This window comes from Oryctolagus cuniculus, chromosome 8 (genome assembly GCF_051225735.1).
Source record: "Oryctolagus cuniculus isolate XC-2025 breed Fujian yellow rabbit chromosome 8, ASM5122573v1, whole genome shotgun sequence".
NCBI lineage: Eukaryota > Metazoa > Chordata > Mammalia > Lagomorpha > Leporidae > Oryctolagus > Oryctolagus cuniculus.
This window is the reverse complement of record NC_142874.1, coordinates 144791816-144816042: the sequence shown is the minus strand read 5'-3', so window position 1 is coordinate 144816042 and position 24227 is coordinate 144791816. Positions and strand designations below refer to the sequence as shown.

At 45.9% G+C, this 24227-nt stretch overlaps 1 protein-coding gene across 2 annotated transcripts in view; it reads right to left on the bottom strand.

The window, feature by feature from the left end:
• CSMD1 (CUB and Sushi multiple domains 1) overlaps nucleotides 1-23776 on the bottom strand; it is a 2062046-nt gene extending 2038270 nt beyond the window's left edge. For both annotated transcript variants that reach the window (XM_070047233.2, XM_070047234.2), the window contains exon 1: nucleotides 22997-23776. In XM_070047233.2, coding sequence (XP_069903334.2) covers nucleotides 22997-23081 — 85 coding nt within the window. In that variant the 5' untranslated portion in view covers nucleotides 23082-23776. The remainder of the gene's footprint in view (nucleotides 1-22996) is intronic.
• Nucleotides 23777-24227: the final 451 nt, after the last annotated feature.

Genomic DNA, 24227 nt, shown 5'->3' with positions numbered 1-24227 from the left:
TTTTCACTCATCTTTAAATTTCCCTCTACTGAACAATAAGTCCCAAAATATTCAAGAATACTGGTAAGCAAAATTATCTTTTATGATAAAAACTATTGTGCCTATAAAACTCAAAATTATATTTCTAAGAAGTATACTAATTAAAGATACAGTTTATTATAGTCATGAGAGGTGCTAATATACACAAGCTGATGAAATTTTTTCATTATTATATCTAAACTTGGATCTAATGCTTTCTTTCATACTAGTTTGAAAATTCTTACTCAGTATTTCCAATTTTAAGAGAAACAGATATGTGTATATGTGTGTGTGTTTCAGATCTACATACAGAATTAGATGGTTTCATCACCAATCTGAATGAACACCCATCTTGGGTAATTCTCTTACTCAAATGTTAATGTCTACCTACTTTCCATGAGCACAGCACTGGTACATCAACATTGAGCCTTCCCACCTCCCATGACTCACAAAGCTAAAGAATGGCTAGAATTAAGGAGCAAGGCAGCCAGATCCAAAGTCCGAAAGGAGAAAGGAACAATTGAAATAACAACTTCACACCTCCAAAGACATGCCTGTGCCTACTGTCCTGTTCTAGTGATTTGAAATGAGAACATTCTAAACCTTCCAAAATAATTGAAAATGATATGCTTTTCTTCTTACAAAAGGACAGTAGGGAGATACAACGTGGACAGAGTTTCAAAATGGCAGCATTTTGAATAATTGAATTTGACATATAAGAAAAGTCATCCAAATGAGAGTCCTTAGCTTAGGCATGAAATAGAATTTGCTTCATGATGGATTTCTATTCAAATACAAAACAGAAGTGTTTTTCATAAGGCATGAAAAATACAAATTCCATATTCTCACAGAAAGATATGCAAGTTAAAACATCTTCATAGACTGTGATGTAAGAAAATGTAAAATTAAAAATTTAATTCTCACCTGCATTCCTATAAACTGATTATTGTGAATATCATCCAAAATGGTCCAGTCTGTACAGCGGGGATAAATGATTCACTCCATCTTATATTTTTTCCCCAGAAGGCCATTTTTTATGTAGTATCAGTATTTGTCTCAACAAACTTTTCCATCGCCCATTAATCCCCCATGTGGTACCTTGTCAGAAGCTTGCAAGTAAATGACAGGCACTGAGTTCCTGATACCTATCTTGCCAGAAGTAGCTTCAAAGATCTTAGAAGATCCCTTAACCTCTGGAATCGCCTCTATGAACCATGCAGACTCCCTTTCATCAAACCAACTTCTCTCAACTGTCTGAATATTCATTTCAAGAAGAGGCTCAACAGGCTCAGGGTCTCTCTGCAGTCAAATACTCACCCACCCCAGTTGCTTGCTTATTTAACAGCCCGATCGAACCCCTCCCTAACTTAAGAACCGTAGCTGTCTGTCCTTCTTCCCCATCCCCATGCAAGAGGGCAGGATGAACTCCACATCCTTAGTGCTAAGCACACAGTCCCATTCTGCTTCTGGGATCTCAACCACTAGCCCCAGTGTGCAGCCCAAACATCATGCTGTTAACTCCACCATTCCATGAGTGCTCAGGCTCCTGTGTGCTGAAGGCAAGGATACTGTTTCTCTTGGAAAAAAGCCAGCACTCTATCTTAAAAACTCACTCTGTGTATTTGAAGTACTGCCTGGCTCACTGACCTGACAGCTCCCTTCCTGATTTCCCAGGTCACTCTTTGCACACTAGGTACCCACTGTGGGCAAGTGCATCTCCCAAGTCCCTTCAACAACAGAAACAGGCAGCAAAATGATGCTCAGAAGTTTAATATGCAATTTACAAGTGAAGAACATTTTACATAAGGAATTAATAAATATCAGAATATTGGTGGTGCCAGTGCTGTGGCATAGCGGGTAAAGCTTGCAGTGCCAGAATCCCATATAGGCGCTGGTTTTAGTCCCAGCTGCTCCAATCTGACACAGCTCTCTTCAATGGCCTGGGAAAGCTGTGGAAGATGGCCCAAGTCTTGGGTCCCTGTACTAGCATGGGACACCCACAGGAAGCTCCTGGCTCCTGACTTCGGATTGGCACAGCTCTGGCCATTGCGGCCATCTGGGGAGTGAACCAGCAGATGAAAGACTCTCTCTCTCTCTCTCTCTCTCTCTCTCTCTCTCTCTTTCTGTGTGTGTGTGTCTGTCTGTCTGTCTGTCTCTTCCTCTGCCTCCCTGTAACTCCGCCTTTCAAATAACAAAATAAATCTTAGGAAAAAAAAGAATATTGGTCTTCCTTATATAATGACTTCCTCCTTCTCCTCCATACCCCTAATGTGAAGGTGTGGGGTTGCTTATACCTATGGCCAGTGAAGACAAGTTAGCACACGCCAGATTTCAGGAACAGTTTATAGAAAGTCAGTCTTTCTTTCTATTTATTTGTCATCTATCTATCTATCTATCTATCTATCTACCTGCTATCAATCCACCTATCTGCACATCTCTACCTATCACCTACCTATTATCAATATACATCTATCTATGTATCACTGTCTACCTATCATCTACCTATTATCAATCTATCCATCACTCCATCCAAGCAGTAAGAAAACCAACTGCTAGGAAATGAGGTTCCTTTCATCTTAAAAGGACCCGCACCAACTTTCATCTGAAGAACACAGGATTTACTGAAGTGCAGGTAGGACTAACTCAGACGTGCTGCTTATTCCACACCAGTAAGGTCTACGTACCCCAGTGAATGGAGAAGACTCCAGTCTCCAACGTCTGTCCCTCTCTCCTTGGCTGTGAAATTCTAAGCCCCACGTTTGGTTTTCTGAGAAGAAAGTAAGACTCCTGTCTGGAGTCTTAACAAGTCTAATTTTAAAATTTTCTCAGACAATAGTGGATTTTATCTCTTTTAACTTAAACAAGTAGGATATAGTGTTACAGCAGATATGCCTAAAGAGTGACAGATGAAACAGCTACTAGATTTGGGTATTTTTTTAAAGATTTATTTATTTGGAAGGGAAAGGGTTACAGAGAGAGAAGAGGGAGAGCAGGAGAGGCAGAGAGAGAGATCTTCCATCTGCTGGTTCTCTCCCAAAGTGGCAGCAATGGCCAGCTGGGCCAGGTGAGAGCCAAGAACTTCTTCGGGCACATCAGCAGGGAGCTGAATTGGAAGTGGAGCAACCAGGACTCAAACCACCACCAATATTGGATTCTGGTGCTGTAGATGTCAGCTTAACCTGCTCCACCACAATGCTGGCCCCAATTCGGGTATTTTACTATTAAGTATATTATGGTCAACACTCTATATACAAATGAAATATTTGAGTATTTTAGGAAGTTACCATGGTTTATATGGTTCATCCATCAGTTACACCTAAAAATTCTAAATGCAATTTAATGGTCATTAATAGAAAACAGAAATGACAAGATTATTTTGTGTAACATAAATTAATATAAAAATTGTATATAAAAAACTGTAAAAGTTGAGCAGCCTCCTACTCCATGATCTGATCGCTGCAGTGGGATATTGTGGCTTCAGACTTGGGCTTTTTTCCTCATTCTTTCATTCATTGTCATTAGGAGCTGGTCAAGTTGTGAATCTTTGTGATCTGTCTGCAAATGGCGGCTCATTTGTCTATTAAAGGGTAACAAGTCAGTGCTACAAGAGACTGTGCATTAAAGCATCCAGAACAAAGAAGTTCAAAAGGTGATAGCAATTCTTAATGCTGTTATCATTATTTTTATCTTCACTGGTTTCACAAACATAATTCTTGAAAGATCTCCAATGTGAATAAAATGGTGTAAATCATTCATAAGCTCCATTATATTCCTACTTTTATGTCATAAAGTTAAGAAAAAACTGTAATGACTACTGTGGTAACTTTGGGCAACACACAAGGTGAATGATAAATACTATTCTTTTTAATATATTTTTACCAGAAAAATCTCTGCTATAGAAAATAATATAAAAGGTATTTGACTCTACCATTTAAGTACATCATAAACTATATAAATTTAAAAATTGAGAAACAAATCCTTACCAAATGCTGTTTCTCATGACCCTGACTCTGACAGAGCTAATGGCACTGACATTTCACTTTTTTTGATAAAAAAAATCTTAATTTTTCAACTGAGGAATTTCCAAGCTAATACTAGTCCTAACTGTAGGAACCAAAGTAAAATTGTAATACATTTGAGTAGTTTCGGGTTTCACAGATAGAGATTAGAAACAAAACACACTGTTATGTAAGCAAGGCTGGACTTCACATTTCTATGCTCACCTGTGATGTGCACTCAACAAAACATACGAACGTTTGGGAAACATCACAGGGTGCTTAGGCCAGGAGTGATGATGAAATCCTGAACTTTATTCAAGACTTTGGTCCTAGTCATGTCTGCTGTGTTTTTTTCTGTTCTTATAATCTATTAAGTTTTGAACTCAAAAACCAAGGATGTGCTGATGGAACGATGGCATCTTTGAAAACAATGAGATTTAATGATACCAAGCACCTGTAACAAACTGATGAAGTGGCTAAATATTACTTTGCATAAATATCTGAATATAATTTATTCCACATTCACCCTTGAATCATGAACTAACCTTGATCTTATAAAACCCCAAACTTAGCATTCCCGTGGTAAAATAAAACCACTACAGAAAGGCAAGCTCAGAGAATCCCTCCTCTCCAACACCATAATTCAAATATCCATAAACTTAATCTAGTGAGATGAAGGTAGGTACACAGATACTATTTGTCATAATTACTATACATCTAAAGAAATAAAAGGATAAAGACTCATTTTTCTGACTTAAATTGTTGAGTTTTAATTCAAAATTATATTTAGTAATGGGCTGAGTTTTCACACATTCAAAGTCTATAATTTCTAAATGCAAATGTGTACGTGAAAACACAACGTATTATTCTTCTTTGCACACATATGACTGAATAAAAATATAATTGCCTCGCTATGATCCCTTCTTTTTAGAGACACTGCAAATTTTATGTCACATTTCCTCTAAAATTACTGTAATTCTTGTTATTATAAGTGGAAACACCAAATTCAAAGACAAGCTGACTTGTCTGATTGAGTCGTTTTCAGGAAGAAACGGCCTGTGAACCTTGCTGGCTTATACATGCTAACACATGATGATTTGTAATACCTTTTACATAAAATCAATTCACTGAGAGTAGACACCATGCACTTAGGGGTAATAAATAGCTATTACTGATCCACATTTGTCCCCAAAGAAACCAATAGTTACTGAAAATCTTAGAGACCCTCAGAGGAAAAGACAGGCGAGGAGGGAAGAAGCGAGAGGTCTGCTTCCACGTAGTTTCAGATCTGCGTGTGGCAAGGAAGAGGCTACCTTCCTGTGCTGCTCCCAGGGCAGAAACAGGACCACGCAAAGCAGGAGTTACGGCGATGGAGACTTTGGTTTCCCGTGCAGAGATAGACACTTATCTTTAAGACAGTCCCTGAGCCAGAACCCTGCACCAGACAATAAAGGATGGTCAAAGAGAAGCTGTTGAATTTCTTTCAAGAACCCTGGAAAAAAAAGTTCTCCTTAGGGTAATAAATTTTGTTCTTGAGAATGTGTGATTCAAACACTTTCACACTTAAACTCCAAGCACCATGAAGCAGACAGCTACGTAGTCTCTTCTTGATCACTCTGTCTTCTGAATGGTGCCCAACACCTGGAGCGTAAGTGAAAGTGCATGAAGATTTCGTCAGAGAATGTAGGTGCTGGCTCCTACATTTCCACAGGGTATGCCTATAAATACTGCAGTCCTAACTCACCACTGTAGCTACTGTTTTGAACTCCAAGTTCACTTAGATTTTTCCGTGCAAGTTGGTCATGTAGTTACATATCTCATATTTTTGCAAAGATGTCTTACAAAAGGCAAAACAGTGCCTAGGACTTCAACTCCCAAGAATTTTTCAGCAATTAAAGGGAGTGCATGCTACTGTGTATTTATTAAACATAAGAGCATATGGTGAAATACGTATTATTTCCTTAACAACCCAACATCTTGCATAACACCTTATTTTTCACTGCTTTTTGATTGCTCTCATCACATTATTAAGAAAATCATCCTTATTGGAACATGCAGTGCTTAAGGGCATGGATTTTATCTCATTCACTTCAGGTCCAGAAAAAATTAGCACAGGACTTGACTTAGAGGTTATATGCAAGGAAGTTAATAAATATTTGGAATAGTTGCAGTGATGTCAGTGAAGTTAGTACCACTTCCTTGTAAGTCTACCATTGGGGTCTACAACTCTTCCAGCATTTGAATAACACACATTCATTTGAAAACCAATATAAACACAGGGCAACTCTGTTGACTTCTATGGAAACCGACAGTTGCCCAGTGCAGTAGAGTCATTAAAAGGTGTCTTCAATCACCAAGAACTTCACCCAGTGCCATCTCTGGGCCTGGGTCTCCACAGGTCTTCAAGACACCCCTGCTGCCCTCCAACTATGAGTGTGAATTCTTTATCTGCTCATGACCTCTCGAGGATTCTCCTGAACCCAGGGAAGCCAACCTATTCGTTTCATACCAACATAACAAATCCAACACAGCTCCCTGAAAACATTTTCCTCCCAAGTTGTCTGTTTCCTAGGCTAAGACAGAAAAGCCATTTTTAAAAAGTAAGATGATTGACTAGGAATGAGGCCAAGGCAAGGAGAAGTTTGAGATTATCCTTTCTGGACATGGTTTTATTTCTACAAAGATTATTTCAGGGCCTCACAGTGTTCAGCATGCCAGTTAACGCTGAGGTGCAGTATTAAAAGGATTCCCCTGATCATTTCCAATATGTGTATTTGCAGTCTAGACATTTTAAACATTTGGCAGAATGGAAGAAGATTCTCTCATGAAGTACTGAAAAAGAACAGGTATCACAGGAAAATGCTTTCAAGAAAAATCATCTGAGAGTCAATTCAATATGAAAGATTCCTCAGAAAAAGACCGTAGTCAACAGTTTAGTGTGTAACAAGTAAACCTACACATAGATTTTTGTTTTAAAAAATCTTTTTATTGCATCAATACTTGCAGTTTAAAGGCAGGGAGAAAATGATTAGATTAAAAGACCAAGCGCGAGACAGAAATTGAAGAGCAATGCCCTTGGTCTTTGCTCTGAAACCCAGAACACGAGTCTTGCACAAGGTGACTTTTTGAGTCAAATTCTTTGTCAGGAAAATATGAGATGATAAAATACAGTATTGAGCTGTCTCCCAAAAGTGGTGCATGCTATTAAGTATTATAACTAGGTTACAACTGTATAAACTATCACTTTCCTAACAGAATTGTTTATGTTGGAGGTGGCATTTAAATAGAGAAAGTGATTTTATAGTCGATTCAGGTCAAAAATTTATATAGGGCAGACACTGAGAAGGTACATGCTTTCTCCTTTCTCTACTGGAAGGCAGGCACACTAGAGAGCAGCCAAGCAAGAAGGCTTCTACCCCAACGCTGCAGAAAGCAGGGATCCTCCAGGAAGTGGGGTGGGGGCACTCACCAAAGACATTCGGTGTGATGCAATGAGTGCAGATGCCACAAGGCCCAGTGCTCTCAGTGCCCCAAGGTCACTTCTACTTTTCAATGAGGCTCTGAAGATAATCAAAAAAGACTTCAGGCAGATTAATTTCAATTTGCACTAATTAAAGGAAATATCTGCTGTATATAATTTGAAAAATGTAGATTATGGAGTTAAACACAACAGAAATAAGAAATAAAAAACACTCACATTCTCATGCACACCTCTCCTCCTCCCTCGCCCACACACACACACACACACACAAGCGCACACACACGCACACGGCTCCTTCTGCCTCCTGGATGCAAGTGGCCTAATGGTCTGAACTCTCTGCCTGCCCTCTCTGAGTACTCATTGATCAGTCTCATGGCCACTGAACTAAAAGTGGAAGTGAGAGAATGTCAGGGTTGAAAGTGCAAAGGCCGGTGCTGTGGCGCAGCAGGTTAACACCCTGACCTGCAGTGCTAGCATCCCATATGGGCGCCGGTTCAAGACCCAGCTACTCCACTTTGATCCATCTCTCTGCTATGGCCTGGGAAAGTAGTACAAGATGGACCAAGTCCTTGGGTCCCTGCACTGCATGGGAGACCCAGAGGAAGCTCCCGGCTCCTGGCTTCGAATTGGCACAGCTCCAGCCATTGCGGCCAACTGGGGAGTGAACCAGCAGATGGAAGACCTCTTTCTCTCTCTCTGCCTCTCCTTCTCTTTCTGTATTAACTCTGACTATCAAATAAATAAATAAATCTTTAGGAAAACCAAAGTGCAAAGGCCAAGTCATTTCTGTCTGGGTGAGAAAATGAAGTTCAAGAAGGCCCCAAACTACAAAACAGCTGATGCTGGATGGAAGCCCCTCCTGTGGGCTTCAGGTACCAATGCCACCTATGAACAAAGCAGGCGTTAACTCTGCAGTGAGCAACAGTAAGCCCCGAAGTGGACTGAGAGCATCTGCCCCCTCTGAGCTCTTCATGGCATCACTAGATGTGCATTGCTGTCCCGTGTTCTGTAGGGAAGACAGTGAGAACCTTGTGAACAAGTCATAAACTGTGCATGTCTCATCTGCAATAACAAGAAAGATAGAAACTTAGCAGATACTGAGCAAGGGGCTCAGAGCAGTCCAGGATGAGCCCACCAGGCCAGTATTAAATATTGCTTCCCATGTTGCTTAGCATTTCCTTATCTGCTGTAATTTTATTTCCTATGAGAAGATCTGCTTGAAGGGGAATGGTTGCACAATGGATATATACACCCTTCTGGTTTCAATGGAGCTGTATTGAGCTGAACGTAATAACTTCCTAGACATAATAAGGGTCAATAATCAGTTGATTATAATTACCTGTCTATATGAACTCACAATTTTCTTCTGTTACCATTAATTTACCAATGTATGGAGTAAGGCCTCAAATGTTGCACATTGCTTCCCTTTGTTTCTTTTAATAGTAATTCTTAAAATATTTATTTGCTCTATTTATGTACTGTAATAAATTAATGAAAGGATCTTAACACAGTATAAAAATAAAAGTCTGTTCTTAAGTAGAATTTTAATAAAACTACATAAAATAAAACTTCACAATATCCTAATGCCATTTTATCTTGCTGTATTATTAGCTTCTTTGCATACCTAATTTCCAACTCACATAAAATTCTTCAGACTGATATTTTTTATCTCCAAAAGTATCTGATAATACAGAAATAGTTTCCAAAATATATCATGTGCTAGAGCTTACAGCAGCCTAAATATGCTGAGATTGCTTTTTGCTTTATCATTTGTATTTGTTTTAATAAACCCCAACTCCATGTCCAGATGTCCTTGCTAAACCGATTTTTGCTTCAGAAGGAAATGTGATATGGTAGGTACATTACACATCACTTCCTTCCACTGGCTTCTTTCTCTATTAAATATTCATTTGCTTAAGTGCCACTTTGGTGCAACTGTGCTTAAAGCTACACTGGCACATTGCAAATCCACTGCAGAAAGAACTCCAGTAGAGCGTCCGGTGCTTCCCGACGGGGTGGAATGAAAGCACATTCCGTTGTGTTTTCCTCCTAACACTGAGATTTGTCAGGTGTTTTCTGTGCTTGAACTGACCAAATGAAGTGTTGCCAAAGAGCCTGTTTCATACAGCCCTAAATGTCAGCCGGGATACTGGTGTTGTTCCCAGGGAACAGGCCCCTCGGCAGCTGGCCCTGGGACTTTTTACTTGATGTTGATCACTGGTTTTACACTGTTCACTGGGTATTTTCTCCTTCTCCCCTCTCTCTCCTTCCCCCTCCATCCCTCTTTTTCTGTAGATAGATAGAATGATAAATAATAGATAAAGGTACATGGATACACATAGACAGATTCTAATTTATCATGTAGGCCCTTAAATACAAACTGATTAAGAACATGGCTATTCTGAAAAGATGAGATTAACACTGAAAACTCGGCTTCCTGAAACAAAGCAAGGACACTTCCTCCAGACTTGCCTTTACCACGAACAGCACTGGGAATCACAAGCTTATGTGGCAGCTCTTCCCTGGCATGGTCAAAGTGCTGCAAACCAGAGGAGACTGGTGCATGTGAGCAGTGTGTGCTCATGCATGACCACGCACACTGGGAAGAATGTCTCCTCTTGGGGCCAGTATTGTGGCATAACGGGTTAAGCCACTGCCTGTGATGCTGGCATACTACAGGGACTCTGCTTTGAGCCCCTTCAATCCAGCTCCCTGCTAATGAACCTGGGAAAGCAGCAGCACATGGTCCAAGTGCTGGGGCGCCTGCACTCATGTGGGAGACCTGAATGGAGTTTCAGGCTCCTGGCTTCGGCCTAGCCAAGCCTTAAGAATTATGGCCATGTAGGGAGTGAACCAGTGGATAGATGTATCTCTCTCTCTCTCTCTCTCTCTCTCTCTCTCTGTAACTCTGCCTTTCAAAAAAAAAAATAAACCTTAGAAAAGAATGTCTCCTCATTTCTGGGCTCTTAAGTTCTTTTTGGTGTGGGAACTTGTATCTTCAGATCCCCAGGGGATCACATAGCTATACACTCAAGCCTCCGTTGGGGTTGATCTCACTGCAATCACGCTACTGAATGTACAACCACTCAAAGAGACTGCCTTACTCTGTGCATACGCAAGCTCACAGCACACACTTGTTGAAGTAATGTTGAATGAGTATTCCCTCAGGGGATCCCATTGAAAAACCAAACTACAGAACCACTGGTTAGCTTGCTGCCAAGTCAGCATTCGCTGGAGAAGACAGCACTGACAGCAAAAGCAATAGAGCCTGAAGCAGGCCCTTCACTGAGTAAATGCAAGGCTGGCTTTTAGCAATAGAGGGAGCACAGTCCAAGGGGGGACCCTTCCACTAGACAATCAACTCACTCATCTGCATATGCAGCGGGAGTCCGGTGTGCAAGGCCTGGCAGAGTTGGTGTTATTTCAGGATTTCAGGCTCACAGCATGAGGGAGACAGGCAGATATTTGCTTTGAAAGCCAAACTCCGCATGTGAGACATTGGCAAGCGTGTTCTACATGGTAGTATCCCCTTGTCCATGGTTTCACTTTCCTTAGTTTCATTTACATGCATTCACATTCAGTCAAAAAATATAGCATGGAAAATTCCAGAAATGAGCATGTCATGAGTTTCAACGTGCACACCACTCTAGTAAGCGTCATGAAGTGGTGGCCCATCCTGCTCTGTGCTACCTGGGGCACGAGGCATCCCTTGGTCCAGTGCATCCATGCTGTCTGTACGTGCTACCCAACCATTAGTCACAGAGCAGCCATCTCCATTATCAGACAGACTGTGGGCACAGTCAGTGCTTCCATTTTACCCAAATAATCCTTCTTCTACTTGCACAAAGTGCTGCAGTGGTGCAGCTGGCAATCTGATCATGCCAAAAATACAATGTGAAGTGCTTCCTTCAAGTGAAAACATGAAAATGTTCAGCCTCATCCAAAGAGGGGCGCACATCCTATGTTAAGGTTCCTGTGAGCTATGGCAAGAATGAATCTTCTGTCTATGAAATTGTAAAGCAGGAAGAAGAAATCTGCACAAGCTTTGCTGCTGCACCTCACACTGCAAACCTTACACCATGGTGTGTGTTAGGTGATTGGAGAAGATGAAAAGGCACTGCTTAACGGGTTCAGTCCTAAGTGCAGTGTCACTGTCCTGTGGGGACCTTGGAATGCATTCCTCATGGGTAAGGGGGGAGGCTCTGTCTTGACCATGACCACATGAGTGTGGGGTATCCCACTCTGAATGTCTTGATCACAGCGTCCTAAAAGGAACATCTAACTCAAACAGCACCTTTTGGAATTTATGTTTGTCTTCAGAACTTGGGATCTCTGCACAGGTGTCCAGACATAGAACAAGGAACGTTGTTGGTACATGGCAACTTTTCAGTTCGGGAGTCATCCCAATTTGAGTCAGGACCATCAGCCTGGGAAACTATGCCAGAAAGACAAGGCGAGACCCTATGGACAATCATAACCATCGTGTTGACTGGAGCAGGTGAACTGGTGGGACAGGGAACGAACTGGGCACTGACTGGTTCAGAGATTTCAGCAACCTGAACGTGGGGTCTCTGACCCCACTGACGATTTCTGGCTGTTCAGCCCTGCAGATGAAGCTGTTAGAAGCAAACAGCAACCTTTCTGCAGAGCCGTTCCCTTGGATATGGGAGCCTGAACACAGGAAAACAAAGACAAACTATTACAGCATAAAACATTCACTGCTGGCCTAAATAATGGTCTGTTTTTTTTTTTTTCATTTCTGTGTAGTCATTTCATAATTCAGTTGATTTCATAAGTAAAAACTTTTAAATGCAAGTGTTTAATTGTTCTAAGTAGTCCTAAAATATTTCAGTGTGGTGATATTTAATGTGCTGAGCTCTTCAGGATTAAATACTGTGGATTAACAACTCCTCTTTCGTCCCCTCTTCCTCTCCTTCTCAATCTCCCTCTGTCCCACGGTTTTGAGACACACTGGGAACACCCCATATGGCAAGGGGTGGCCTCTGCAACCAGAGGGTGAGCCTTCATGAAGAAACAACAAAAACCCGAAGTGCTCAGTCCCAGGACAACAAGGAACTGAAATCCACCTCCCTGAGCCATCTCAGAAGTGAATACTTCCCCTGCTGAGTCTCACTTGGGGATCACTAAGGCCCCAGCCAACACTGGATGGCCCTCTTGTGAGATCCTCAGCACAGGCCCAAGTGGTGTCAATACACTCCTGACCACCCGCATGGTTGTTTCCTTGCACGGTTGTTGTTCTTGGCAATGTCTGGTCTTGCACAGAGGAAAGAAAGAGAATGGAGGACCACGTAAAATCATCTTGTTACACACGCCTCCTGCTCTCTGTCTCTATCCATCCGTATTTGAGGACAAAGAAAGAGCACTGGCATCAGTGAGCATAAACAAGTGGTTCTGATCTCTTATTCTGAGTTTAAAGCTGCAATAAATGGCACCAAATCTCTCTTACTTACATTTTTACTTACATTTTTTTTTCCTTCTCAGGGTTCTATTCTTAAAAAATAATAGTGGGTTCACCTTGTCCTATGAAGAGAAACACTTGATAATATTTTTATATCAACTCTTTTTTAAAAGTCCTCTTACTGTCCATCCATCATAAACATGGAAAGAAAAACACATCTGCTAGGAGATACAAATCACGCCCCAAAGTTCAGCTTGGTGTCCTTCTAACCCCATCAGGTCAGGAGATGCTTCGTCTTTTCGGTACCATGACAACGCGTCCTCTCCATTTCTCTCATTGTCACCAAAGAACGCTGGAAAGGTAATTTTGTAATTGCAGTTGTAAAAGAAACTGATTAGTTCCTCTTTGTTCCATAATCCTCTTATGTAATTCTTTTAAATTAAAAAGCTGAGAGATAAAATAGTCATGAAGATCAAAATGACAATTGTAGGTTGTCATATCTGCTCAACAAGCTCTAATAGTAAATTGTTGCTAAAAGAAAAAGATGCAAACATCTTAGATAACTTACTCTGTACACAGAGAAACAGCCATAAGAGAGAATCACAAGTGGATCAAGTAAGTAAGTATGGCAAAATAGTAACTTGGATATATTGATGTAAGCCAGGTATCTGGTAAGTTCTGGACCCAGTGCTTACAGGTGACCTGACAAAATCATTCCTGATGGCTTCTGCAGGTTATCTCCATGAGACGCTTCAACAAGTTTTTGCAACACAATAATCTGCCCCACTAAACATATATTGTATAGGGTGACAGCACTTGAGGACTCATTAAAGAAGTCGGGAGTGTAAAAGACACCAGTATGATAGTCTCAATAGTCAAATGAGTATCTTTCAGTTCTCCAGGACGTAAAGATCTATGGAGTAAGAATGATATAAACAAACAAGGCCAAATCCTGCAAACAAGAGCAAGAATTTTTTGCAAAAGATACTAAATTAAGTTCCCTACATCATGGTTAATAAGTGTTAAAGACGGGTAAGCCACAACAAATTTCAGATAAAGGGGAGATTAGGTGACTGCTTCCCAGGAGAGATAACAAGAAGTGTACTCAAAGGTGGGTGGGCTTAGGACAGAGGGAAATGTCAATGAAGGTCATAGTTGAGGATGTAGAATACAAAAATTGCTCCCGTGTGTGTAAGGTATGTCTGCTGTCACTGACATTCAAGCCCCCAGCGGTGAGCACAAGGAGAGCTGGAAAGACACTGAAGTCAGAGCCACGAGGACTTTAAGAGCCAGCTTGGGGGAAACGCAGTGTGTTCTAGAGACATTCCTAAAGTGCCAAAGAGGCCACAGCACAGTGTGGTTAACCACTGAGTGCTCCTCCGGCCACACTCAGCGTCTGGTCGGTACTCAGAGCTGGAAGGCATCACCAAAACTACACAACAGGAAGCACACCAGTCCTGGAACGTGGGCCAGAAACTTCACAAAGGGCAGAGGTTCTGCTTTCCCGGGAACAGGTGACTTTCAAACAAGAGTTTGGCCCCTTGGCTGTGTGAGGAAAGGAGGAAGTCAGGTCCTGAGACAGGTGTATTTTTTGCATACCCTAGGAGAGGGGCTCCTGGAAGGGACTGATTTCACTTCCCTCTGGCCTGACATTTAAGGAGCTGTCCACGAATTTCAGAGAAGGAAGAGGAGCCTGGTGGCCACTGAGTACTGAGCACCAAGCCTGACACCTCAACTAGAACTCGCTATGGAAAAAAGAGTTTCAAAGGCTTTTTCAGTTGCCGTTTCCTATTTTGCTGTTTGCTCTCACTTCCGTTCTTTAGGGCTTCACCAATTCTCCTCCTCCCAGAGAAAACCCCATGTGACCTTTGCAAGACATACGACATCTTTGTCATGTGGATGACATTCGAGTAAATACTATTGTGTGGGTGATCTTCCTTCTGCACTAAGAGTGCAAACTCCCTGAAGGCAGCTGAATTAAGCTTCCTCTTCATCACCAATGTGCTGGAGAGGGCCCCTGGAGAAGGTGGTCCCAGTTGGTGCACACATCATTCGTCACATGAGCTGAAGGATTACACCACCCTACCTAGCAATGAAAACTCCCCACACTTCATCTTTGAACTGCAAAAGTCCCCAGTGTTAGGCATCCGAACAGAATAAAAACACATGTACAATTCCCAAATGATAGTAGTTGCACCCAGATCATTAGAATCAGCCAACACTACAGACAATTCCATCTAACAGTGACTTTTCTCACTTGACTTTCTCTCCACATTATTGTCAATTTTTTTTTTAAAAAAAGGACTGGAATTGTATTTTTAAGAATCAACCTCTGCAAAAAAAAAAAAAAATCCCTACTGTTTCTGGGTAAAATAGAGTAGGCATGTTGAACAGATAACCTGCAACCTCGTGTACACAAGAGAAATCACCAAAGAAAATCCTGACAGCTGGATTAATTTTATGTTGCCTGCATCATTACATTTTGCAAAGAAAAGGGGTGGGGGGGAGTGAGAGAGAACAAGAGATGCCAAATTAACGCTGAAGGAACGTATATGTCTAGAGGGAAGTACCAGCAACGCTCAGTCCATTTCTTGTAAAAAATGCGACCCTTCCTATGTTGACAGGGTCCTTGTACTTCTTTATGTGGAACGCCAATCATTGCCTGCAAGTCTTCCCTACCCAGAGCCGCACTGGACATCACAGAACACCACTTTACTCACCAAAATAAAACAAAATAAAACTAATGTGAATGACAGTGATGACAATTACTGACGGGCTTTGAACACACTAAAAGATAGTGAGCAGTGTATCTTTACTGATCCTTTTCTGAAGGGGAAGCCTCCTCTCACTCCCAGGCTCTCCATTTGCATAAGAGAGAAAGGTCTGTTGTGTCCACTGCCAGTTTACTGATGGAAAAGGAAGGGAACAGTCACTCAGGAAACTGTGGGTCTGGGTTTTAAGAAGCACAGCTGTCTAATGCTCCTCAAGGTACTTAGCAAGAGAGGGAGATGAATGGTGAGCGTCCTCCACACGTTTCTTAGGGATATCAACTTCATATGGAAAACTGTAAACTTTGAAGACATCGATGAAGACACATCCTATTAAAAATAAGAGGAGAAATAAATTTCCTTTTAAAAGAAGGCTAGAGATTCTCCAGGCATCTGGAAATTGCCTGCTTAGAATGCACAATTAACTTTAAGAGCTTTTAATTCATTAGAGATCACTCCCCAAATAATTCAGATTTTAATCTAACATTTAGCTCTTTCTTACATAACACTAATTGTGTCAGAGTATACTAACCAGTGAAAGAAAAATATAAAATAATTCATTGCAGCAGTATTCTTGTATGAAAGAGTATAATTATCCCTTGAAGTCTCACCACAGTATAAGCATTATGGACAAGGAACTTGAATCTCAGCTTTGTTGTAAATTCAATTTTTAAAAAGGAGATTAAACAGCAAAGAATGATGCACATTGATCAAGAAGGCACTGATCATAAAGAAGAAATCTTCTGAAATAATTGGGAATTTCATCCTATAGCATATTCATAATGTAATTGGTGTGGGTTAACAGTCTGCAAAGAATCAGTGGGTATGTTATTAGAATTTGATGCCTTTCATTGAAAGGAGATGGAAGTGGGTGACAGACTCTTATCTTTCAATAGAAAGCTTTGCTACATTATCAACCAAGTACTTCATGTCAATAGTTTGTTATATAAGAGAATATTTCAGTTGCATTTTAACCATCTCAACGTTAGAAATCCTAGGAGAGTAGTTCAAGAACTTCATGGAAAATTCAATGGAATGGTTGGTTATTTAAGTGGAAGAATACTAAAATCTTTTCGAAGATGTCTCATGCTTTACAGCTGTACTTGGTGCACAGTATAGTGTGCCTCTAAATGAGAGATTATTTGCATTGTCAATATCAACCTTATCAGGGCAGAAGGATGAGGTACTAAATGCGAATGCAGATCTCCAAAAGTCTGCATCCAAAAGTCACTGAGAATCACTTTGGGTAGAGGCATGGAATGTGTGTGGCACCAAGTGACGTGTAGGCACCCTAAGACTACAGGAGGATATTCAAAACCCTGCACTACAGTCATACAGTGATGAGGGTGACAGACAAGTTTAGTACAAAAGCAGACTGTTGACTCAAGGCTTTGGGGAGGTGAGTGTTTCACTCTACAAAAGCTACTCCAGTTCCTTTGGGGCTCATGTGCTATGTAATTATTTGAGTAATTCAAACAACAGTTGTAATTATCTCTAGAATATCCACACATTACATCAGTTCTTGAGTTTTATTGAGGTTGAAGTTCTCCAAATTATAAAAAGCTAACAAACTTCTCAGTGGCGCTTAAAATTGGACCAGTATCCTATACAATGTAAGTCTCAAGTGGCAATAGTATTCTAAAAGTGACTCATTGGTGAACAAGCTGAGAAGTGGCTCCAACAATGTGACTCCAACAATTTGCACTTCTCTCAATCTTCTGCCAGCAATAACAATATTTTTATATCAAATACCATTATATTCACAACTTACTACTTTACAAATAATCTGGCAAAATTACATGAAGCTCATGAGCATTAAAATGGAAGTAATACTTTTATCCTACTTGTATTTGGATGGAATGATGATAAGGGAACTTTCCTCAGACTTTAATGACTTCCCCCAAGTCAAAACAAGTACAACATCAAACATGGAGATATCACACAACAAACTGAAAATGTGTCAGTAGCGTTAAGGTTATAGTAGTTATTTTTAACAGATTCCACACCTGCATGTTTTTCTTTTTCATCCACCAGTGAAGTGTTAGATGGAGATAAATCTTGTCAACGTGGGTCAGAGTTTACACTGACTCTAACTCAACTCAAGTGGTTGAATATCCCTCTTCTCTTCTCTGTGGAATGCTTAAAGCACATTCAGAGTGGGTTTTCTTAAAGGCGCCAGGGCCCCTTGTGGATGATGAAAACTCTTACCCAGCAAGGACAACGATGTTTTAGTATGAAGAAAGATCCAGCACCTTCCCTAAAGAGCTAATGGCAATGCCTTCTCTCAGAAATTACTGGATGATGGAAACAGTTTAATGAATGCAGCTCAACTCAACAAGGAATGTGTTTCCCACTCTGTATTCCAAGAAGCTTATCTGCTGGGGTAGTTGGGGAAGAAGGTGTGTGCTACTTGTCATAAAGCTCCCACAATTAGTCACTTTCAAACAGAAAACTTAGGCACTTCTTTTGACCCTTTGCCGTACAAAGAGAATATTAATTCTGTGATGTATTACCCTCAGTACTGGGAACTAAATTCTACCCTAAATACAGACATATCAAGAAGTCAAAGATCATTGACTGTCATTTTAAGTCATTACCAGAAAGACTAATTTCCTTCCGCTGGGCATAAACCTGGCAATGTTACGATTTGATTTTCATGCTGATGGTTTTGTGATATAAGCCTCCAATGAGTTGGGTACAGCAACTGTGCAATAAGAGGCAACCTCAGAAGGCTATCTTCCTTTAACACTGGTTCATTTCAGCACAGCCAAAACACCTCTTTCTTTCCTTAGACTGCATGTCCAAGACTGTTCTCCTTTCAAAAATAATGATCTGCTTGCAGTCATCATGCTGGCCAGTACACAGAATCAGAAGGACTTGGTCCTGTCATTAGCACTCATGGTTTGGAAGGTAAAGTTCCTCTTCCTGTAGAGGAATCCAAGCCAACAGCCTTCCAATGTGCCCATGTAAACCAAGGTACAAACTGTGGACTACAGAGTGTCTACACCTCCACTCAGATATCACTCCAGAATATTTATTAATCAAAGTTGAAGAAGGCACACTTTCATCATCTACTATGTGCAAAGCTGTCCATGCAACTTCTTAATTATCTTTTAGAGGGAAAGAGATTCGCCCAGAAGATACATTAGAGGCCACAGAGAAAGCACAGCTTAAACTGCACGTACACAAGTTGCAACGGCTTATTTTCACTAGGAGCTCAGCAGAAAAAGGACCGGAGGCACATTTAGAATTCAGTAGAGCATAGAGTATTTAATATGCCATTTGCATTTTGACAGCTTAGAAATGTCTACACTGGATTTGCTGGATTGTCTGCAGTGAGCACTAACCAGCCATTGAGCCTGTGTTTATCTATTTCTTAAAGGAAGCAGAACCATTTTCTTGACATTTTCAAAGCTGATTTGGTGTCTGTTTTGAGACAATAAATAGGAGAGGAAGCAGCACTGGCCCAGGAGAGACTGCTTTTGCCTGGAGGAACTTTGACACGGAGCTGTGGCAGTTTTCTCATCAGCACCGTGGGTCAGCAGCTGAGAGCCGGGGGACCCAGCCATCCCCCTGTCTCCTGAGGCCTCCCTGGGTGCAGGCGCCTGAGATCTGGGGGTTTCTACTACCCCCAGTCCCTGGCTCTGGGTTTTCTGAACGTGTCTGAAGAGAACGTTTTGTCCCAGCACTCCAGCTTGCGAAACCTCTCCCTTCAGAAGGCAGACCGCCTTACTTACCTTTTCCAAGACATTAAGTCCCAAACTACTGACTAAAAGGGTGCCCCAGAAGTCCCAGGCAGCCTTCTGCAGAACTGCTCAGAATTCGAAGAACAAAAAAAAAATACCGCGAATACAGAGATACTAACTTCATTCAACACAGTCAGCCTGTTATACACTGTTCAGTGTATAATGGATTAGGAGTTTTCTGCTCGAGCTCCTGTTCCGAAGAGTCCCCGGGCTCCACCAGGAGAGTGAGGACGCCCTGTGGCCTGCCATAAAGGAACTGACCGGCAAACGAAAGGGTGCAGCATCCTTCTTGGTGATGCGAATTTTTAAAAAGGCAACTCATCTGGAACCCTGTAGATCTGAGTCTCCCTCATCCTCCTCCATCCCAATCCCAAACTGATTTTATGGCTTCTGTAAAATCCTGCAATGTGGGACATTCTCTTTGCTGGGCAGGCCAGTGGACCTCAGAAGCGCATCTGCTCAGCGCTCAGTCTCTCTCCCCAGGCGTCCTCAGCTGAGGCCGCTCTGGGCCAGGGCTACCTGTGCTCCCTTAGTCGCCTTCTGGGTGATGCTTGCTTACGCCTGCGCTCTCCTCACAGCACAAATGCAACAAACAATTCAGAAGCAAACTTTGTTTGCCTAAGCAGCCACATGGCCGGCGGATCAGCCCCGGATTCAGGACGCCAGTCTGAGCCGGAGCTCACGGAAGAGCGATTCCCACCCGTGCGTGGGACCAGCGGCCTTCTTCCTCCTCTCGCGGCCCTTGAAGATGCGGTGCTTGTCAGAGATACGCGCCCTGGGGGCTCAACCTGCACGCCGCCACCCACCGCCAAAGAGCAAAAGGGAAAAAAATCTACCACGGAAACCTAGTGTCCCCAAGGTTCCACCGGAGCGCACCGCACGGTCCTCAAAAGCGGACACTCCGGTCCAACGCTAACAGGTTCCGATGGCCTCAGCTTGCGGCCGCCGCCCGCCTCCCGCGGCCCGGCAAACAGGTCACGAATCACGCCCCGCGCGTCCCCAACTCGGTGTCGCCGTGGCCTCCGCGCCAGCCGCCACCTGGGCGCGCGCGGCTCCCTCCGCGCGGGGGCTCCTCCCCGGGAAAACCCCACCGCGCTCACGCGCCCCGGAGCGGGCGGCCGAGCCCCCAGGGCCGGGCAGCTACGCCCCGGGGCAGAGGCCCGACCTTGGGCGCCCGGGCCATACTCTGCCCGGGGAATTCGACCCCACCCCGGTGGCGGGAGCGCACCAACAGCGAATCTGGCGCTGGCGTCATCCGCCTTCCGCCTGCCTACGGGCCCCCGCACCCCGCACGACCCCGCGGGCGCCGAGGAGACGCGGCCCCCAGCCCGGGTGGGGTCCGGGAAGAAGCCGCCGGGTCCAGGCCATAGCGCAGGGAGCCCGGCGACCGAGCGCCCGGGTCCCCCCCTCCGCCCCGGCGCACACACGCAGGAACCCGCGCCACTCCGGCACCGCACACGCCAGGGGCCTGAGAAATCAGCTCCACTCTTGGGCTCTGCCCGGGGGTCTGAGGCCCCTAGTCCCTCAGGCTGCCTCTGCAGGAAGCAGGGCGCCCAGCCTGTGCGCCTTGTGCCCGGTTCGCCCAAGGATCGGCCCAGGACGCCCCCGCCCACGGCCCGCCCTCCCGCCTCTGCCTGGCGCAGCAGCCCACCCGCATGGGGGCGGAATCCGCCCGGCACACACGTGTGCGGATTATTAATAAAGCAGCCGAGCCAGGGCCGCCGCTGTCTCCACGCAGCGACCTCTGCTAATTGCGGGGGAAGGGATCACGGGACGTACGGAGCTCCGGGAAACAGAGTGGGCTCCCAGGCCGAGCTGCCTGCCCGAGGAGCAAGCCCCGGGCCCAGAATGGTTGCTGCGTGCAGGGGGAGGGCGGGAAGTTTTTGCGGAGTTGCGTGGCAGGTGTTTCCTCTGCACGCGGGGCTCTGCCGGACAAAGCTCGGCCTTGTTCTCCGGCCCCTGCTCGCTCCCCTGCGGCACACACCCGCGCACAGCTGACTTTTCCTGCTTGGCCTTTCAATTCCCAGCCAGTCCTGGGCGACCCGAGGCTGCTGCCGGCCTGGCCCTCCTCGGATGCCGGTGCCTCCGCAGCCCGCAGCCGCCAGGGCCGTGCGTCTTGACCGCGGAGCGAGTGGGGAGCGGGTTTGTGTCTGCGGAGCCCGCCCCAACCCTGATGACCGCGAGCTCAGGACGTCAAGACCCACCCGGGTGCGCCCCTTCACCGGGCCTGGGGTGCGTTCCCGCGGACACCACAGGCCAGGGCAGATGCTTGGTGGGGGCGACAGGTGCCCGGCGGTCACTTCCCGCCCAGCCCTCGGCGCCCCGTGGGGCGAGCCGTCGGGAGGGGAAACCCAGCCCGCAGTTCTCTCCCTGTCTCTCCAGGCTGATCTAGAGTTTGCTAATGGACCAGAGTCCTGCTTCGCCTTGTCAGTCACCCTGGAATGTGGACCACTGGAGGAGCAGATACGGGGGAAGGAGAAGATGGAAGGAGCTGGAGAGACAAGGGGAACAATCTCAAGTCACAAGATTTGAATGCATCCTCTGAAAAGGATAAGAAAAAAAAAAAGAAAGAAACGTATACAGTATAGATGTCCGCGGGAATCCGCCACGGCGCTGACCGCCCTGGGAAGCACCCAGGAAGGCTGGCTATAAGGGCAGGGGCTGCCGATGTGAAAATCAATCAGATTCATTCTCTCTCTCTCTCTCTTCTCTCTCTCCCAGGAAACAGAACAGTACCCGAGCTGTTGTTGTGTGCCAGCCCCGGCTGCTCACAGCCAAACATTCCCTAACTCGTTTCTAGGAGAGAACCAACTTGGCAGAGCCGCAAGCCCCCGCAGCCGCCCCGCGGGACCCCTTTCCTAGACCCCAGCGTGCAGCGGAGGCTCGCCCCGTGCCCAGGGCGCGAGCACCTGACGTGGGGGCCCGACCTCAACTCCCTGCCCTCTGCTTGCTCCTAGTCGGCTGCTTGCAACTTGCGAGGAGCGAAGTCCGGGGGGCGGAGAGCGGGGGCGATCGTCCAGAGGCAGCTGAGTGCCTTGGAGGAGGGCAGGAGAGACCCGGGCTTGGGCTGTGAGGGTGCGGGAGGCCGGCTGGCGGGCTGCTACGCCGCCCACTACCCCGATCCCGAGGCACAGCCCCCAGCTCGCAAGGCCGGCGTCGCAGGGCCGCTTTGCCAGGCGCGCAGGGTCCGGGGAGAAAGTCCGGGAAGTGCCCCCTGAGCCCCCGCGACCCGGCGTGCCCACCGCCGCCGCGCAGTTTCAGCCCAACTCGTGCGGGTCTCCCCGCTCCCTGACCGCCCACCGCCAAGCAGAGGGACACCTGCCACGGCCCGAGCGAGGGGAAGCCGGAACGGGGGTGGGGCGGCCGGGGGCGGGCGAGGGTCGCGGCGAGCGCGCGGCGAGCTCCGCTCCCCGGCGACGCGTTCCCGGAGCGCCAGCGATGGAGAACGCCCGGCAGACGCGGCTCGTCCTCGGCGCCCTGCCGTCCCCAGACCGACACCTGCGCTCGCGGACGGGGCCTCCGCGGGGCCGGCCGCCTCCCCCGGCCCCGTGGCGAGCCTCGCTTACCGTCCGCTGCAGTGACGAGCCCGGCGCACAGAGCCGCGGGCAACAGGAGCAGGAACAGCGACTCGCGTCTCCTCCACGCAGTCATGTCTGCAGCTATTCCACACGCACACGCCGCCGGGGCCGCTTCTCAGATGTGCCCGAATCCTCCGGGGAACGGGAGGGCTGCGAGCAGAGCCAAATATTCACCCTCGGGCAAAGCGAGCCGGAGAGACCTCGGTCCCGAGACCGGCCGCGCGTCCGACGCCTCCTGCAGGTCTGGGCGCCCGGCTCGCCTCCCTCTCATAGCATCGGTCCCGAGCCACTGCAGGGCTGGCGAGCGGCTCCGAGCGAGCGCGGACGCCCGGGCTGCCGGGCCGGGGCCGGGGCCGGGGAGGAGCGCCGGCCGAGCCGGGCAGGAAGGCACCAAGGCGGCGAGGCTGCGGGAGGGGCGAGGCGCGCGGAGGAGCGCGCGCAGCCGGGAGAGACCTGGAGAGGAGGCAGCTGGAGGGAGAGCCAGCGAGTGGGAGACGCGGGAGGGGCGCCGGGGGAGGAGGGAGCCAGTCTGCGGAGGCCAAGGCGGAGAGCGCAGAAGACAGGCTGCTAGCGGCACCGGGAGCCGCTGCCGTGGCTGCTGGACTCAACCATCCCTACCCACAGAGAGGGGAACGAGGCTAGCTGGGCACGGCGCACTCCCGGACGGAGCCCGAGCCTCGGGCCCTGGGCTCAGCGCCCGGGGCTGCGCTCCACGCGGCCTCCAGCGCGAGGGCGCGCAGGCGGCACGGGGGAGACTTGTTGGGCGCGCGGCTAGGGGAAGCCCACGCCGCACCCAGGCGGGCAGCGGTGCGTTCGCGCCACTCCGGAAAACGCGGGGGCTTTTGCGGGGGGCACAGGCTGGTCCCTGCCTCCTGGCCGACCAGCGGGGAGCCCCCGCATAACTTAGCACGGGAAGAGAAAGGGCACAGCGTTGACCCCAAGGGAGAGAGAGTAAAATATATATATATTCACACACACGTATATATAAAAATGGACACATACATGTTTTTCCATATGGACTATGACATATATTATACTTACATATAGAAACACATGTATATGCTATATGGTATGTAATATATATGTTACACACATACATATGTATGCTATATGGCATATTGTGTATTATACACAATAGACATACATGATATAAATATACACACATGTGCACGCGCACATTATATATAATGCATATATCATATATATGCACACGCAGATT